The sequence below is a fragment of the Martes martes genome, assembly GCF_963455335.1.
Source record: "Martes martes genome assembly, chromosome: 1".
In the NCBI taxonomy this organism is placed as follows: domain Eukaryota; kingdom Metazoa; phylum Chordata; class Mammalia; order Carnivora; family Mustelidae; genus Martes; species Martes martes.
Window position 1 is genome coordinate 210,631,197 of NC_137888.1, and position 18,969 is coordinate 210,650,165.

The window sequence follows — 18,969 nt, forward strand, 5'->3', positions numbered from 1 at the left end:
GAGAGAAACAGTCCATGCAGGGGGAGAGGCAGAGGGAGAAACAGGCTCCCTGTTGAGGTGGGAGCCCATCATGGGGCTTGATCCCAGGACCTGGAGATCATGACCTGAGCCAAAGGCAGAGTAAACATCTGAGAAACCCAGGTACCCCATCTTGTTATTTTCCTATGATTCCACACCCCCCACCCACCGCCGTTTGTTAGGAGAATCTAAATCCAACCTTAAAGTCCAAATCATCTAATACGTTTTTGTGCCTTAATGATCTTGATAAGATTTTTTTTAAAGTAGGCTTCACACTCAGCATGGAGTCCAACATGGGGCTTGAACCATGACCCTGAGATCAAGACCCAAGCTGAGATAAAGAATCAGATGCTCAACTGACTAGGCCTCCCAGAGCCCCATCTTGATCAGATTTTTGGGTGAATAGGATAACTATTTAATTTCCTTCTGAAGCTGAAATGAGACACTATTAATATTGAATTTGAATAAACAGTTATCAAGTTTCCTGGAACTTCCCTAGGTAAACTGGGGTGTACAATTCCCAAGGAATAGATGGGAGAGAAACTACCAGAACAGAGGTGATCCTAATTTTCCTGTTGATTGTCCTTCCTATTCCATCTAATTTCTACCCAGTTATATTATATAACTAGACACAAAGGGAAAAATACTGTATACTTCCACTTATATAAGAGGCCTATAGTAGTCAAATTCACAGAGACAGAGAGTAGAATGGTGGGAGCCAGGAGCTGGGGGATGGAGAAGGGGCATTAGTGTTTAATGGGACAGTTTCAGTTTGGGAAGGTAGAAAAGTTCTACAGATAGATGGTAATGATGGTTGTGAATGTACTTACTACTATTGAACTATACACTTAAAAGTGGTTAAGGTGGTAAATTTTATGTTATTTTTCCACAATTAAAAACAACAACAGGGGTACCTGGGTGGCTCAGTGGGTTAAAGCCTCTGCCTTCGGCTCAGGTCATGATCTCAGGGTCCTGGGATCGAGCCCCACATCCGGCCCTCTGCTCAGATGGGAGCCTGCTTCCCTTCTTCTCTCTGCCTGCCTCTCTGTCTACTTGTAATCTCTGTCTGTCAAATAAATAAATAAAATCTTAAAAACAACAATAACAACGACAACAAAGATCTCCTGTCAGAAATAAGGGACATGTTGCTTCAAATATTGGCCGTTTCTCAACCCTCGGAAATCAACCCCTATAGGAATCTGCCTCAGCAAGGTCATGCCTCCTTCTTGAGGCAACCCACATCTGATAACTGTTTGATGTGGGGGTGTAAACATTTGTACCCTTTGCCCTAATTCCAGCCAACTTTAAGACATCATCTTAATTCCAGAGCTCCTTGCTGGTTTTTGGAGGTCTTTGATGGACTTCACTTTGGCTTGACTTTTTCCAGTGTTCTTCCTTGTTGCAAAGAATTTGCCAACCACAAGATTGCCCTCCCCTCTCACACCAGCCACAAGTTCAGGGGTCTCGAGGTCCACTCTCACATCAGACCAGTTGAATACAAATTTGGGAACTTTTTCACATTCGATAATTTGCTAGAATGATTCAAACTGAGAGGACTGCCTCAGATTTGATGACGAACTAGAATAACTCATAGAACTCAAGAAGCAGTATACTATTATTGCAGTTTTATTACAGCAAAAAGATAAAAATTAGATTCAGCCAAAGGAAGATACACATAATACAAGGTCTAGAACATCCCATGTGTGAAACCTTTTGTTGTCCTCTTTCCTTGGAGTTCAGACCCATTACCTTTTCCTGGGACAATATCTGTGACAATACTCAAAGAGTGTTACCAACCAGGTAGTTCATCTGAGTTCCAGTGTCCCAAATTTTTATTTAGGCTTTGCTACATAGATATGATTAGTTGAATTATGGCCTATATGGTTGAGCTCTGTTTCCAGCCTCCCTCCTAAGGCTGGGCTGATATCTCTTTCCCCAAAGCTCCAGCCTTTTCATCACATGGCTGGTCTCTTTGGCATGGCCAACCCCCACCCTGAGCCATTTCATTAGCATAAACTACGAATTGTGGTCTATGAGGCCCTCCATGAATAGTCAATCACTCCAGATCACTAGGAAATTTCAAGTGTTTAAAAATTACCCCTGGGAGCTGGGACAAAGCCATATCTCTCTTTAGATGAGACCAAATTCCTTACTACACATTTGCCCTTGCCCAGTTGTTGATTCCAGGAGCACTGCCTGGTAAACATCCTGTGTGCTAATTGTTGTCTAATTGTCTGCTTCACAAGGAACTCAGTGTGGGACACCTTGTTATTAATAACATTTATTTGAGAAAATTTAAAAACAGTTCCAAGGTAGTTGAAATGGCTCATAATATTCTTTGAATTACAAATGCAACACTAAGCTCAGGAATGGGAAAATTCAAGGAAAGGAGAAGAGCAATGGGAGCATTCATTCATCTGTCTCCCTAGGGGCAGCAGGGAGGCACCTACTGAAAAGCTAAAGGACCCTGGAAACCCAAACTCAGAGTTGTTTGGAAATGCACTCAATAAGCATATGGAGAAAAGTTCAAACTTACTAATAACCAAATAAATAATTTATCCATCAGTGTATATAGTCTGTTTGGACTTATAATGTGATGAGAGAAACTGAGATCCTGGATTTATGCTTTTTGAGGGCAAAGATTTTTGTCTTTTTTTTCCACTTCACTCCTGTGTTCCAGATACCTACTGCAGCCTGGCACACCAAAAGGTGCTTAGTAAAGGAACTAGCAATGTTTATTGGTAAAATACACTACTTCATAATTCTTATGCAACTATTCTGAATTGGTACTTAAAGTGGCTGCTGGATTGGAAATCCAAGCTGAGGTGTAGTAATAGGAAAGTAAAAGGAGGGGATGTGGAGAGTCGGAGTGAGGATAACAGAGCAGTCAACATAAGAGGTTAAGGTACATCAGAAAAAGTACTCGCAAAGCAATTCTGAGCAAAGTCACCTATGAAGGATGGGTGAGAAGTAAAACTCAATGTCATCAAGAGGCAGGATTTCTTTAGCCAACGGCTGCTGTTCCTGTCAGTTCAAAAACCCAGGATGAGCATTTGCATCACTGAATGTAGATTGTCCTCCCCAAAACTTTTTGTAGAGCCCTCTTGATGTCCCTGTTCCGTAGGCTGTAGATGAAGGGGTTCAGCATTGGGGTGACCACAGTGTACATCACCGAGGCAATCATGCCCCTCCAGGAAGATGCATCAGAACTGAGATACACACCAAGGCCTGTCCCATAGAATAAAGAAACCACAGACAGGTGAGATGCACAGGTAGAAAATGCCTTGTACTTCCCATTAGTTGATGGGATTCTCAGGATTGAGGAGGTGATTTGGGTATAGGAGAAAAGGATCCCAGAGAAGGGAACGATGCCAAGAAGGCTAGTTACTATATATAGCAGGATATGATTGACCAATGTGTCTGAGCAGGCAAGCGTGAGGGCCTTAGCAAGTTCACAGTAAAAGTGTGGAATTACCCAGTTGGTGCAGAAGGAAAGCCGTAGTATCAACAGACTCTGGGTCAGGGAGTATGACAAGCTGATGAACCAGGACATAAGAACCAGGAGGCCACAGAGCTGTGGGTTCATGATGACTGGGTAGTGCAAGGGGTGGCAGATGGCCACAAACCGGTCATAGGCCATCACAGTGAGGAGAAAAGTGTCCATACCTCCAAAAACCATAAAGAAATACATCTGGGTGATGCAGCCTGCATAGGTGATGGATTTGCTCTGTGTTTGGATGTTCATCAGCATCTTAGGGACCGTGGTGGAGATGAAACTTATGTCAGCAAAGGACAAGTTGGAGAGGAAGAAGTACATGGGGGTGTGGAGGTGGGAGTCACAGCTGATGGCCAGGATGATGAGCAGGTTCCCAAGCACAGTGACCAGGTACATGGACAAGAACAGACCAAAGAGAAGGGGTTGAGGCACTGAGTCTTGGGAAAATCCCAGGAGTAAAAATTCTGAAGCCCTTGTTTGATTTCTTGCTTCCATGTTGCCAACTCATCAGCTAGATGATAGAAGCAGGGAATGACCATGAAATAGGCACTAGATAGACTCCAGAATCTCTCTACTATTTTTATTTCTTGAAGTGAAGTACGGTGCATAATAGCCTTAACGTTACAAAGTTTAGGAATCCTGCATTCTGTTATTTATTACATGCAACATTTAATAATGTTCATCAACCCCTGTCCATTGGCCTCAGGGACACTCATCTATCCTATATATCTAGAATCATCAAATCTAAAAAGTTAAGAACCATGTTAGACCTTAGCGATAAAATGGTCTGAATTCTAAAACAAATGTGGAACATGAGGTCTGGTGAACCTCAGTAACTTAATCTGGATTATCCAACTTGTTGGGAACCCAAAAAAGGATCAGATAAATATGTCTCAGAGGTGAGAAAATTTGAGAGTCTCTCAAATATCTTGATAGACTATTTCAGGATGAGTAGAATGTAGGTTTACTCTTCAAGAAAAAAAGAAAGGAAGAAAAAGAGAATGTTTTTACCAAATAATAAACCACATGAACAAATTCTTAACGCTTAGTGTACCAGGAGCCATCAACATCCTGCAGGGAGGGACAGGGCCAGATGCTTCCTGGACATTATTATTGCTTGACAAAATATCTTTCATCTGTGAAGTTAAGTATTGGTGAAAATGTCTAATGAAAACATAGGTATCAAGGTTTCAACCATTTCAGTACCGAAGATAAAATACTACTAAGGTCACAAACAGAATTTTGAGTCATAGCCTCAGAGGTGCTCATCACTCAGTGGGCGGCTCCATCAGTGAAGTGTCTGCCTTTGGCTCAGTTCGTGACCCCAGGATCCTGGAATCAAGTCCTGCATCCGGCTCCTTGCTCAGCGGGGAACCTACTTCTCCCTCTCCCTCTGCCTACAACTCCCCCTGCTTGTGCTGTCGCTCTTTCTGTCAAATAAATAAAGTCTTAAAAAAGTTTTCCACAAGAAAAAGTTTTTTTTTGTAACTGTGTGGTGGCCAATGTTAACTGGAATTATTTTGGTAATTCATCAAATATTATATGTGCTATATTATATATATATATGTGTGTATATATATATATATTTGTATATATTATAATTTATTTAATTATTTGACAGAGAGATTGAGAGAGAGAGAGATTGAGCACAGGCAGGGGGAGCGCCAGAGGGAGAGAAAGAAGCAGGCTCCCACCAAGCAGGGAGCCTGATGTGGGGCTCAATCCCAGGACCCTTGGGATCATGACCTGAGCCAAAGGCAGACTCTTGACCAACAGAGCCGCTTAGGCACCCCTATATGCACAATATATTGAATCATTATGTTGTACACCTGAAGCTAATATAATGTTACATGCCAATTTTATCTCAAAAAAAGAAAACTCAGAAAACCCCAAAGCAGATAGTGTCTCTGGAATGATAAAAATGATCACATCAGAGGCCAATTGTTTAACTATGAATGAACATCTTTGTTCTGAACCTTGGTGGGGTGAGCAGTTTGCAATCAACTCTGCTGAGTTCTGGTGAGAGGATCATGACTCGTCTTTAAAGTATGAGAGTTTGTAAAAGATTCCCTTGACCTCTAGTAAGTGTGGCTTACTTTCTTGCATTCTGATCTGTTCTGTTGAGCAGTATATCAGAGAGTGCACAGGAAATGCCCACAATTCTGGTTATTTCCTGGAGTATATTGTGTGCATTAACATCATCAACTGGATTAGAATCGAGGAAAACAATTTCATTTCCTATAGGGGCTGGATTGTGATTCAAATGGGTCATGAAATGAGGAATAGCATTCATCTTAAGAAGAGTTTCCCACACATCAGAAACATTTTATCTTAGGGCCAGAGGTTAGAAATTAGGGGTGGGGGGGCGCCTGGGTGGCTCAGTGGGTTAAAGCCTCTGCCTTCGGCTCAGGTCATGATCCCGGGGTCCTGGGATCGAGCCCCGCATCGGGCTCTCTGCTCGACAGGGAGCCTGCTTCCCCCTCCCTCTCTGCCTGCCTCTCTGCCTACTTGTGATCTCTGTCTGTGAAATAAATAAATAAAAATCTTAAAAAAAAAAAAAGAAATTAAGGGTGGAGGATACAACCACTTGTCATTTATACTTTCCCCTTTATTCATGTACCAAATACATGTTTGTTTTCTGTTTCTAGTGTCCAGAGCAACAAGGGCTTCTTTGGGACAGGCTAAGTGTTAGCTGTTGGGGATAAAATGATTAATGATGTGGTTTTGTCCTGAGGAACCCACCTCCCAGGGACATTAATGGATGCAGAAACCTGACATTGTAATACAGTGAGTTAAATGCTAAGATAAAGGCAGTCTGCAAAGTGAAGTACAGAAAGGAGCCCCAAATTTAGCCTGAAGTGATGGAGTCAGGGGGCATTCCTGGAGGAAGAGATCCCCGGGCAAGGAGTTGTCTAGGTTGATGATTGAGTATGGGTTTATCTGGCACAGAAGGCAGCAAGGGAAAAGGTCCATATGCAAAAAACAGCATGGGACAGAGAGCTGAAGCACAAAGTGGGACATGGGAACAGTGAAGAATGAGGTTGGAGATGAACAGGGACCACATCTCTGGGAACCTTGAAAAAAAAATAATGGATAAAGGATAGGGACCATGTAGGGCGTGACAAAGGAGTAACATGATCCATATCACAGTTTTCCCTGGTGCCTGGAGGTAAAGATAGATTTAAGGCAGGAAAAACTAGGGTCAAAGGAAATAGGGTTGGGAATCATCACATCATTAATGTTGAAGGGACAAAGTCACTTGTTTTAGGAAGAGCAACAAAGGCCAGAAGAGGTGAATAAATTAGTCCAATGTCTTGTTAATGATTCCATGTCTCTACGTAAGGATGAGACCTGATACCCAAGTGCAATCACATGAACTATGAGATAGGGACTTGCAAATTTCAGTGTCTCCCAGGATGTTCCCAGAGCAAAAGGGTAGAATGTCAAGGGGGTACTGGATGTTGCATCTTCTTGTGTGCTTCTCTTTCCCCCCTTATCCACCCTGTGTCTTTATATACCATTACCTTGGATACCAGGGAACATGGACTCTTCACTCTGGAAAATCTCCTTAAGAACCACAGATGAGGGATGCCTGGGTGGCTCAGTTGGTTAAGCCACTGCCTTTGGCTCAGGTCATGATCCCAGAGTCCTGGGATCGAGTCCCGCATCAGGTTCCTTGCTCGGCAGGGAGCCTGCTTCTCTCGCTGCCTCTGCCTGCCTCTCTGCCTACTTGTGTGTACTCTCTCTCTGGCAAATAAATAAAATCTTAAAAAAAAATTTAAGAACCACAGATGAGGGTGAAGAAAGAAGAAGAAGGACAGGTCCTTTTGAAGAAAGAGGAGGTGTTCCCCAACAAATGAAGGCGGCAAAAAAGGATTCAGAAAGGATCTGTCTAGGCTGAGTGGAGGTGGAGGCTCTGGGGTTTTGGAACCAGGTAGGAGAAAACAAATCGATACCTCATGGTAAAAGTCTATTAGTACCTGGAGGCATCCATTGGTACACCTCCAACTGGTCACAGTGTCACTACACAGTGTGGTTCTGGAAAGGCCTATGGTATCCAAGAGTGGGTGCTCTGCTTCTTCCTCCTCATCCCTATAATCTCCATCAACCACCCATCCAAATCACATGCAACCAAAGTAAAAACTCACTCACAACAGCAACTTTGAACAAGGAGTGTACCCATTCACCCTCCGAAGCAACTGGCCACTAGAGCTCCTTCTGCACAGATATCATATGATGTCCCTGCCATATGCTTAACAGGAGTCAATGCCCTTTCTATCCAAACATCTCTTTTCCCTATTTCCCACAACACTTACTAGGCTCTGCATGCTTGGCAATGTGGGCTCACCACAGGGGCCAACTCTCCTGAATCTCGTTCTCTCATGGAGGGTGGGTAGTGAAGAAAGATTTGTTTCCCAAAAGAGAAGAGACACAGAGCCAGGCACGTAATACGGGGCCTGACTGATTTCTCCTAGAAAAGGCTTGTGTGTCTTGAAAGTGGTACATGGGCCTTAGTGACTATAAGTCAATGTGTTACAGGTTTTGTGGCCCTGGGGACTGAATCCCCTCTGAAACTTGTTAGACAAATTGATCAATGGATTTCCATTCCCTGATCAGTTTGACTCCTCAAAGGCAGAGACCCCACAGGAGAAAGGGTCTCTGACCTGCCAATTCCTACGCCCTGGGAGAGTAACAGTGGGGCAAGCTGTGACTCCTCTCTCCTGGGTCCTTTTTCTCTTGGAAGAATCTCTTCAGTCTTTCTTAGATCTCCTCTTGGGGACAAATGACTTGTAGTATTCATGTTAAGCAGATGGCTGAGTGGTGAAGGGTCCCAGGAGTCACTAGGTAATGGTTCTCAAACTTTAACCTGCACCAAGGTGAGCTTGAGTACTTGTTTAAAAAGATTTCTGGGTTTCATCTCCAAGTTTCTGTCTCAGTAGGTCTGGGTTTGGGTTTGATAATTTGGACTTTTCACAGGTTCTAAATTTGGTGGTCTCTAGGACAATCTTCTGGGATCAGTTCCCTAGAGCAATGTTTCAAAAGGTAAGCTTTATCGAAAGTATCATCTGGGTCTAGTATTAATCTACAGCTTCCCACCTTGCTCCAGACTTACCCAGTCAGTATCTCCAGGAAAAGAGGCTGAGAATCTACTATGAAAAAAAAATTACAACAATTTTACTTTATTTTATTTTTGTTTATATTTTTATTGTGGATATATATTATATATATAAAATATATATTATTGTGGATATACATATGTGTCCACAATAATATATATGACAAAATTTACCATTTTATGCATTTTTAAATGTACAATTCTGTAGCATTAAGAACATTCACAATATTTTACATTCATCACACCACACACCATTCCCAGAAATTTATCATCATCCCAAATAGAAACTCTGTCTCCATTAAACAACAATTCCTCTTCCTCCTCCCCCCACTACCCCAACCCTTGGAAACCTCTGTTCTATTTTCTATCTCTGTGACTGTTTATTCTAGGTACCACATGTAAGTGGAATCATTCATCACTTATCTTTTTGTGTCTGGCTTATCTCATTTAGCATAATGTTTTTGAGATTCAACCATGTTGCAACATATATCAGAATTTCAGTCCCTTTAAGGCTGAATCATTGTATGTATATATCCCACTCCTTTTATCCATTCATCTGTTTTCATCTTTTAGCTATTGTTCATACCATAATGCTAATGCTGGTATGAACATTGGCAAGAATCAATTTGAGTTTCTGCCTTCAGTTTTCAAAGATATATACCTGGACTCGGAACTGATGGATCTTAAGAATCTACATTTAAAAGCCAAATAATCAGACATTTGAGGAAATGCTGTCCCAAGACACTGAACAACAAATCCTGGAAAGTCCCAATGACCTCTGCACTTTGGTAGTCCTTAGGAAAAATACTGAAGAGGCAAAGAGTCAGGGTGTCAGGTAAGTGGATCTGAAAGATTTTGCTAGGGGCTTTGAATCTAGATGTGTCACTAATTAATTAATTAGTCAAATCTTTACTAAACGACTTGGGTCTGGTACTGTGTGAGATCCCCGGGTTAAAAGGTAAATGAGCCATGGTAATAAAAAAAGGTCACTGGCTGATGCCTTGAAAGAGGGTCTGATGAGTTTTTCAAAAAACAATTTGGGTTGAAGTAGCAAATTCTCTAATAGTTTTTAGATAGACTTTTTTTTTTAACTAAATTTTTTATTTATTTTCAGCATAACAGTATTCATTGTTTTTTCACCACACCCAGTGCTCCATGCAATCTGTGCCCTCCCTAATACCCACCACCTGGTTCCCCCACCCTCCCACCCCACCCCTTCAAAACCCTCAGGTTGTTTTTCAGAGTCCATAGTCTCTCATGGTTCACCTCCCCTTCCAATTTCCCTCAACTCCCTTCTCCTCTCCATCTACCCTTGTCCTCTATATTATTTGTTATGCTCCACCAATAAGTGAAACCATATGATACTTGACTTTCTCTGTTTGACTTATTTCACTCAGCATAATCTCTTCCAGTCCTGTCCATGTTGCTACAAAAGTTGGGTATTCGTCCTTTCTGATGGAGGCATAATACTCCATGACCAGGTGGGATTCATCCCTGGGTTACAAGGATGGTTCAACATTTGCAAATCAATCAATGTGATAGAACAAATCAATAAGAGAAGAGAGAAGAACCACATGATCCTCTCAATTGACGCAGAAAAAGCTTTTGACAAAATCCAGCATCCGTTCCTGATTAAAACGCTTCAAAGTATAGGGATAGAGGGAACATTCCTGAACTTCATCAAATCTATCTATGAAAAACCCACAGCAAAGATCATCCTCAATGGGAAAAAGCTTGCAGCCTTCCCATTGAGATCAGGAACACGACAAGGATGCCCACTCTCACCACTCTTGTTCAACATAGTATTAGAAGTCCTAGCAACAGCAATCAGACAACAAAGAGAAATAAAAGGTATCCAAATTGGCAAGGAAGAAGTGAAACTCTCTCTCTTCGCAGATGACATGATTCTTTATATGGAAAACCCAAAAGACTCCACCCCCAAACTACTAGAACTCATACAGCAATTCAGTAACGTGGCAGGATACAAAGTCAATGTCCAGAAATCAGTGGCTTTCTTATACACTAACAATGAAAATACAGAAAGGCAAATTAGAGAATCAATTCCATTTACTATAGCACCAAAAACCATAAGATACCTTGGAATAAACCCAACCAAAGAGGTTAAAGATCTGTACTCGAGGAACTACAGAACACTCCTAAAAGAAATTGAAGAAGACACAAAAAGATGGAAGACCATTCCATGCTCTTGGATCGGAAGAATAAACATCGTTAAAATGTCTATACTGCCCAGAGCAATCTATACTTTTAGATAGACTTTTTAAAAAATTAAATCACATTAAAATTCTAAAAGTGAGGGAAAAAAAACATGGTAGTCTTTGAAACAACAAAGGATGTCGAAGAGATATCTGCTCTCCCATGTTCATTACAGTATTGTTCACAGTAGACAAGATACGGAAACGACCTAAGTGCCTGTCAAAGGATGAATGGATAAATAAGGTGTATATATATATATGTATGTGTATATATAGACACATATACATATACATAATGAAATATTATTCATCCATGAGAAATAAAGACATTTACAACAACATAGATGGACCTAGAGGTATAATGTTAAGTGAAATAAGTCAATCAGAGAAAGACAAATACCATTTGATTTCACTCATATGTGAAATTTAAGAAACAAAACAAATGAACAAAGAAAAGAAAATAGACTCTTTAAATACAGAGAACAAACTGGTATTTGCCAGAGGGGAGGCGGATAAGGGGATGGGTGTAATAGATACAGGGGATTAAAAGTTCACTTATCTCGGTTAGCTTTTGTTTTTGGCATTGTCTCTATTTTTTTATCCTTTTATTTATTTTTTATTTTTTTAAATTTTTTATTTCTTTTCAGCGTAACAGTATTCATTGTTTTTGCACCACACCCAGTGCTCCATGCAATCCGTGCCCTCCTTAATACCCACCACCTGGTTACCCCAACCTCCCAGCCCCCCCGCCCCTTCAAAACCCTCAGGTTGTTTTTCAGAGTCCATAGTCTCTCATGGTTCACCTCCCCTTCCAATTTCCCTCAGCTCCCTTCTCCTCTCCATCTACCCTTGTCCTCCATGTTATTTGTTATGCTCCACAAATAAGTGAAACCATGTGATAATTGACTCTCTCTGCTTGACTTATTTCACTCAGCATAATCTCTTCCAGTCCTGTCCATGTTGCTACAAAAGTTGGGTATTCGTCCTTTCTGATGGAGGCATAATACTCCATAGTGTATATGGACCACATCTTTTAATCCCAGGGTAATTAATACACAGTGTTATATTAGTTTCAGGTGTAAAATACAGTGATGCAACAGTTAGGAGTATACTTCATGGGGCACCTGGGTGGCTCAGTAATTAAGCGTCTGCCTTCAGCTCAGCTCATGATCCCAGGGTCCTGGGATCAAGCCCCACATCCAGCTAGGGGCTCAGCAGGAAGCCTGCTTCTCCCTCTCCCACTCCCCCTGCTTGTGTTCCCTCTCTTGCTGTGACTCTCTCTGTCAAATAAATAAATAAAATCTTTTAAAAAAATTATACTTCATGAGCACTGAGAAATGTACAGAATTGTTGCATTATTCTATTGTACACCTGAACCTAACATAACACTCTATGTTGATTATATTTGAATCTTAAAAATCTAAAAATAAAAAGAATTTAAGAACCAAACTCATAAAAACAGAGAAAAATGGTGGTTACCAGGGGCTAGGTGGTGAGGGGATAGGACAGATGTTGTGTCAGTTTGTGTACAAATTGTAAAGAGTAGTAAATAAGTCCTAGAGACGTAATACACAGTATAGTGAATAGAGACAGCAATCCTGTATTATAATCATCAAACTTGCTAAAAGATTAGAACTTAATTATTCCAACCACTAAACAGAAAGTTTAAATATATAACATCAGAGAGGTGCTAGTTATTGCTACATTGGCATCATATTAAAATTTTATAAAAATAATATATTCATAAATATATATAAAAATTTTATAAATTTTATAAATATGACACATTTATAAGTGAATATATATATTTTATATATTTTATAAATATAATACTTGTAAGTAAATATATATATTATATATATATACATATATATATAAAATCTCAAATTAACTGAACTGGGCAGCATCCAAGGAGCTCTAAGAAACTGTACAAAATGGAAGACTTTTATAGGCAGAAGGGAGTAGGAACAAGGCAACTATACTAGGGAAAAAAGCGGCTTGGTTATTGCAAGGTTATTTTCCCTGTAAGTGGTGGCAGGGGCCCCCACCAGGCAGGTCACTTAACTAGTGCAGATGAGGTGATTTTGATTATCTATTTTAAAATTCCATTTCTGGGACAGCTGATTAATTAAATCTCTGTTTGCTTACATGAGGCTTGGCATAAGTGACTTCATTTTGGGCCTGTTGTCTTGTTTTTTTTAAAAGAATATCAAAAACAAGGGGCACCTGGGTGGCTCAGTGGGTTAAAGCCTCTGCCTTCGGCTCAGGTCATGGTCTCAGGGTCCTGGGATCGAGCCCCGCATCGGGCTCTCTGCTCAGCAGGGAGCCTGCTTCCTCCTCTCTCTGTGCCTGCCTCTCTGCCTACTTGTGATCTCTGTCTGTCAAATAAATAAATAAAATCTTAAAAAAATATATCAAAACAAAAACTGAAAGTTGAAATACAGTGGAGTCATTTATGTCAAGGCGTTTTCAAATGGACCTGGAAGGCCATTAAGGAGAAGGGCCTATACTCCTCCTTGAAGGTAGAATTGTAAAAATTCCGAAGATTTTTACTGTAAGGACCTATTTAGCCAGAGCGATTCCATCTGGTTAAACAGTGATTTTGTTGTTTATGCAGTGAAACTTAAACTGACCCTGCCCCCCACCCCCAGGGGAACTTACTTAAAAGCAAGTCCAGGGAAACCAGTCCCAGGTAACAGAGCCCCAAACACAAGGGCGGGTCAGGCCAGATGGAGACATCCAATCAGTGGGGTGCACAGACTGTCTCCCTAGCTACCAAGGAGTGTGGGCCCAGCCTTTTGGGCGCCAATTCTGACCAAGGTGATAGGCTAGTTCAAATAGCTAATATGGGGTGAATTGTAATTCAATTGATCACCCGTGTGTGACCTGGCATGACTGTACAGCTTTCTCTGTGTGTTACAATCTCATTGGCCACCTCTGTGTGGCCAGGCTCAACCACATGGCCTTTGCTATATAAAAGTTAGTTTGTGAGGCTGGGAGGGGTCGTCCCCTCTGTAAGAGGTGGCCCGAAAGGTTGGTTTGATTCTCGATGCTTGGCGTGAAATAAAGCTTTGCTTGACTTCCCTTTGTATCAGTCTCGTTCCTTTGATTATGGACCCAATATTTACACCTGCTGGAACACCTGTGACATGTTATAGTAATACACTTTTGCTTAGTGATAGCCTTAGCCAAGATTAGCTTTCTGCCACCAAAAAAAAAAAATCAAAATTCTTTGTAAGTAGTGAGCATTCTCTTTTGGCTGTAAAAAACCCTGACTTTTTCTTGGAGGTGGAACACTATTTGGGATGCTACTAAAATCTGTGTACCCAAATTGTGATTCTTTGATTCCAAATACATACTTTGGCTTAATTATTGCCTCCTGGCAATTTTAGGTTGACAAAAAAGACAGCAGTTCAATAGGCCAAAAATGTATTTGATAATCTTTTTTTTTTTTTAAAGACTTTATTTATTTATTTGACAGACAGAGACCACAAGTAGGCAGAGAGGCAGGCACAGAGAAAGGAGGAAGCAGGCTCCCCGCTGAGCAGAGAGCCCGATGCGGGGCTTGATCCCAGGACCCTGGGATCATGACTGGAGCCGAAGGCAGAGGCTTTAACCCACTGAGCCACCCAGGCGCCCCAATATTTGATAATCTTTAATAGCCATTGCTATAGGTGGTGGTGTGTGTGTGGGCAAGAGGGAGGGGATGCAGGCTCTGGAACTAGAAAAATAAGGATTTATCTTTAAAATGATAAATCATGGGACACCTAGGTGGCTTGACCTGCTTTTGGCTCAGGTCATGATGCCAGGGTCCTGGAATCGAGTTCCGCATCCGGCTCCTGGCTCAGCGGGGAGCCTGCTTCTCCCTCTGCCTGCAGCTTCCCCTGCTTGTGTTCCCTCCCTCTCTCTCTCTCTCTGTCTGACAAATAAAATCTTAAAAAAAAATAAAATAAAACAAAATGATAAATCATAATGATTTTTAAATGAGAGAAATGGTCAGCTGAACATGGTACATCAAGAAATGACTAGTGAGGGCGCCTGGGTGGCTCAGTGGGTAAAGCCTCTGCCTTTGGCTCAGGTCATGATCTCAGGGTCCTGGGATCGAGCCCCGCATCGGGCTCTCTGCTCGGCGGGGAGCCTGCTTCCTCCTCTCTCTCTGCCTGCCTCTCTGCCTACTTGTGATCTCTGTCTGTCAAATAAATAAATAAAATCTTAAAAAAAAAAAAAAGAAATGACTAATGAGCATGCAAGGGCTGCTGCTATGAACCAGGAGCTTTTACTAGCATTCTGATAATTCAAACAAAGGCAAAGAGAGGGGACATAAGCATTGTAAAGCAAAAGACAGCTGTATCATTGTTTGTAGATAAGCTTTTGGCTATGGAGAGCCCTCGGACCTCTGAAGGTGCAGCCCCAAGTGCATTTGGTTGCATCAAGCATTTCAACAAATCCTTTCAGGCCATTGATTTCATTTTAGCATAAGATTCACCTGGGTGGCTTATTAAATGCAAATGGCTGGGCCTGACCCTGGACTTTCTGACTTAGTAGATCTGGGATGAAGGTCAAGAATTTACATGTCTAGGGGCACCTGGGCGCCTCAGTGGGTTAAAGCCTCTGCCTTTGGCTCAGGTCATGATCCCAGGGTCCTGGGATGGAGCCCCGCATCGGGCGCTCTGCTCGGCGGGGAGCCTGCTTCCTCCTCTCTCTCTGCCTGTCTCTCTGCCTACTTGTGATCTCTGTCTGTCAAGTGAATAAATAAAATCTTAAAAAGAAAAAGTTGAAGATTAACCTAATTTCTTAAAAAAAAAAAAAAAGAATTTACATGTCTAACAAGCTCCCAGGAGACGCAGATGCTGTTGATCTGGAGACACTTTGAAAGACAGGGCTCTTGTTTGTGTCCCTAATGCTCTGGCCTAGTAAAAGTTTTTCTCCATCGTTTACACGTCCTCCACTTGACCCCACCCTGAGCCTTTACGAGGCTGCTGGGACTCTTTCAGATGGCATCGGGGAAACCCCTGGTTGCCCTGACTCTTTCTCCTACAGTGACTTTCCCCCAGAAATTTCAAGGAGATGATCTAGGTGGGGAATTCACTACCCACGTCTCTGGGAGGCCCAACATGATCTGCCTTGGAGACACCCAGAGCTTATTCAAAGTTTCCAGGAACTTAGAGGCTGAATTCTCAGGGCACCTCATTAAATAAATTGTTCTACTGTCATAGTACTTTTTAGACAATTAAGATCAAAAGAGTAATAGAAATGAAATTTTCTTCCTCTTTTGTTTCCCCGAAAATAGCTATGCAGAGAGGCAAATTTCTTTCTTTCATTTATTCCTTCTTTACTTGGCGCATCCAATCATGTGCAGTCCACAAGAGCATGCTCCTGGAGGTTAAAAAAGCTTTATCTTCCTACAAAGAAGATACTGTCCTATAAAAAAATAATAAATAATACAAATAAACAAATAAATAAGCATCATCTTATTTTCTTGGGATAAAAAATAAAGAAGATACTGCCCTAATTCTTGCCTCCCCTTCTTCACAGGATTTAATTTAAAAGTTAGGAGTTTCTCCCTGACAGATGTGTTAATGTTACAAAGAACCCAGTAGATGGGATGCCTGAGCGGCTCAGTCCGTTGAGAGGCTGACTTCAGCTCGGGTCATGATGCCAGGAGTCCCGCATAGAGTTCCCTGCTCAGTGGGGAGCCTGCTTCTCCCTCTTCCTCTGTCTCTCAGCTCATGCTCTCGCTCCCTCTCTCTATCTCAAATAAATAAAATCTTAAAAACAAACAAACAAAAAACCCCTCCAGAAAACCCAGCAGAGTTGACCAGCAGAATCCCATTGTAACAAAAATGAAATGCATGAAAAAGAAGGTCTCTATTTCGGGAAACAGAACGCAGTCGTTAGTGACATTGCTCCTGAAAAACCAAGCATCTGAAGAGTGGAAATATACCCCCTTAGAATTTACTGGGCCCCTGAGTTCTCTGCAGACCTTAGGGAGAGAAACTGTGATGGAGGTGGAAAGATTTCCAGATTAGTTGGTTAAAGAGACAGTGAAAAATGAGGGAAACAGAAGTAGTATGTATAGACCAAATCTGAAGTTTGGAGCAATGCCCAAAGGAGAGTACAGGTCTATGAGTGAGTTATATTTGCATTGAAAGAAATGGGGATGTGGAACATTCCCATGTTATTGGAAATTATAACATTACATTCAGACATTGGAATATGCAGGATAAAAAAAGATAAATGAAGTGTAAGTTCCCCCAAAAGTTAGAAAGGGATGAGATTCAAAGCTCAGGTGAAGGTTTTTAAGAGGCAGTCGTTAATAAAATAATATACAAGTAATTATTTAATTACGGTGGTGGCTAATGGGGTGAATAGCATAGTGTTCAATGAGAACATACATCTGGTGGGGCCCCTGTAATGAGAACTGAAGGTTTTGGGTAGATTCAGCCAGGCATTAGCTTACCTAACTTGACTTTCACAACAGGAACCTCTCACTCTCCTTACAAGTAGTTGACTTATACTACTATCTGCACCGACTGATCATCACCAGACCAATCATTTGTCTTCCAAAATAATGGTGCTAATGGGGTGTTCTTCAGGCCCTTCAACCTCTTTTTAAGATGTTTTATCTTCCCCCAAATGTTGCTTCTCTGTTATCCCATCTCTTTGAAAGCTGACACCATCAACTTCTGCACTCATGGAATTGTTTTACTCCAGTGTTCTCAGCTGGCCTGATTTTGACCCCTCTGAAACAAATTCTGGTTATCACAACACGGTGCTAGCATCTAGTGGGTAAAGCTCAGGGATGCTGTTAAACATCATAAAATTAGAGAACAGCCTCCTATGACAAATAATACAGACCCCAAATGTCATTTTTTGGTTGAGGCTGAGAAACCCTGGTCTAAACAGTTGAGGAATAATATTAAAAATTTTATCAAAACTCCCAATCATTCTCTATTATTTTAATAATGACATTGAAAATATCATTATAAAATAGATCTCATTTTTTTTCTTTTTCCTTTTGTGCTGCTTGATGTTTTGTATTGTGGTTAGATTAGGTTCATATGACATTAGATGTGCCATTTTAGATGTTTTGAAGTCCACATTCCTACACACTTGCACTGAGTGCATTCACATTGTTGGGCCACCATTACCACCATCCATCTCCAGAATTTCTTCATCTTCCCAAATTGAAGCTTTGTATCCATTAAACACTAACCTTCTATTTCCTCCCTTCTTCCAGTCCTGGACAACCACCATTCTAGTTTCTGTCTTTGTGAGTTTGACTACTCTTGGTACCTCATATAAGTGGAATCCTATAAAATTTATCCATTTGCAATATCTTAATTTCAACATTCTCAATTTTCAAAACCTGAACTTCTGATGTCCACTTTCCTTTCATATTTGTTCCACCATAGCCCTCCCTATCTCAATGGATATAATTCCATTCTTTCATGGTTCAGGCTCCAAACCCTGGAGCCAATCTTGGCTCCTCTCTTTATCTCATACTCATGTCCTGACCGACAACATATCCTCTTGGTTCTACCTTCTGAGCATAGCCCTAAGGACCACTTCTCAACCCTTACACTACTAGCACCACCCTGGCCATAGCTATATGTATCTCATCTGCTTGCTGCTGTTGGCCCCAAGCAGGCATCCTCACACCTTGAAACCCATTCTCAACCCAGCAGCTAGGATGATCTTTGAAGTCCTAAGTCTTATGGTGTCATGCATCTGCCCCAAATCCTGCAATGACTCCTCACATCACTCAGAACAAATGAAAGCAAACGTTTTTCAAAGTTAGGGAAAGACTCACATGATCCGTGTGGAAACCTGTCTTCCTCTTGCATTATGACCCCATTCTCCACTCCAGCCACATCCTCCCCAGTGAAAGTCCCACCTCAGCGTCTTTGCCATTAACATTACTATCTGTTCAGAGCACTCCACCCCTAGCTGTGCATTCACCTTCTTTACAAAAGTAACGTGTACTCAATGAGATTTATTATGAACAGGCTTTTTAATAGGACAACCCATTCTTCCCATACACCTGTACCTATTTATCCTTGCAGTGAAGCTAAAATATGACTGACATAGTCCAACCCACTCTTCCCATACACCTGTACCTATTT

The 18,969-nt window shown here is 41.4% G+C and overlaps 1 protein-coding gene across 1 annotated transcript; it reads right to left on the bottom strand.

The window, feature by feature from the left end:
• Window positions 1-3,076: 3,076 nt before the first annotated feature.
• Window positions 3,077-4,009, bottom strand: LOC308349603 (olfactory receptor 7D4-like; the record flags this gene model as incomplete). The annotated part of the gene is made up of 1 exon (XM_080814382.1): window positions 3,077-4,009. The coding sequence occupies one exon, from the start codon at window positions 4,007-4,009 to the stop codon at window positions 3,077-3,079; it is 933 nt and encodes a 310-aa protein (XP_080670508.1).
• Window positions 4,010-18,969: the final 14,960 nt, after the last annotated feature.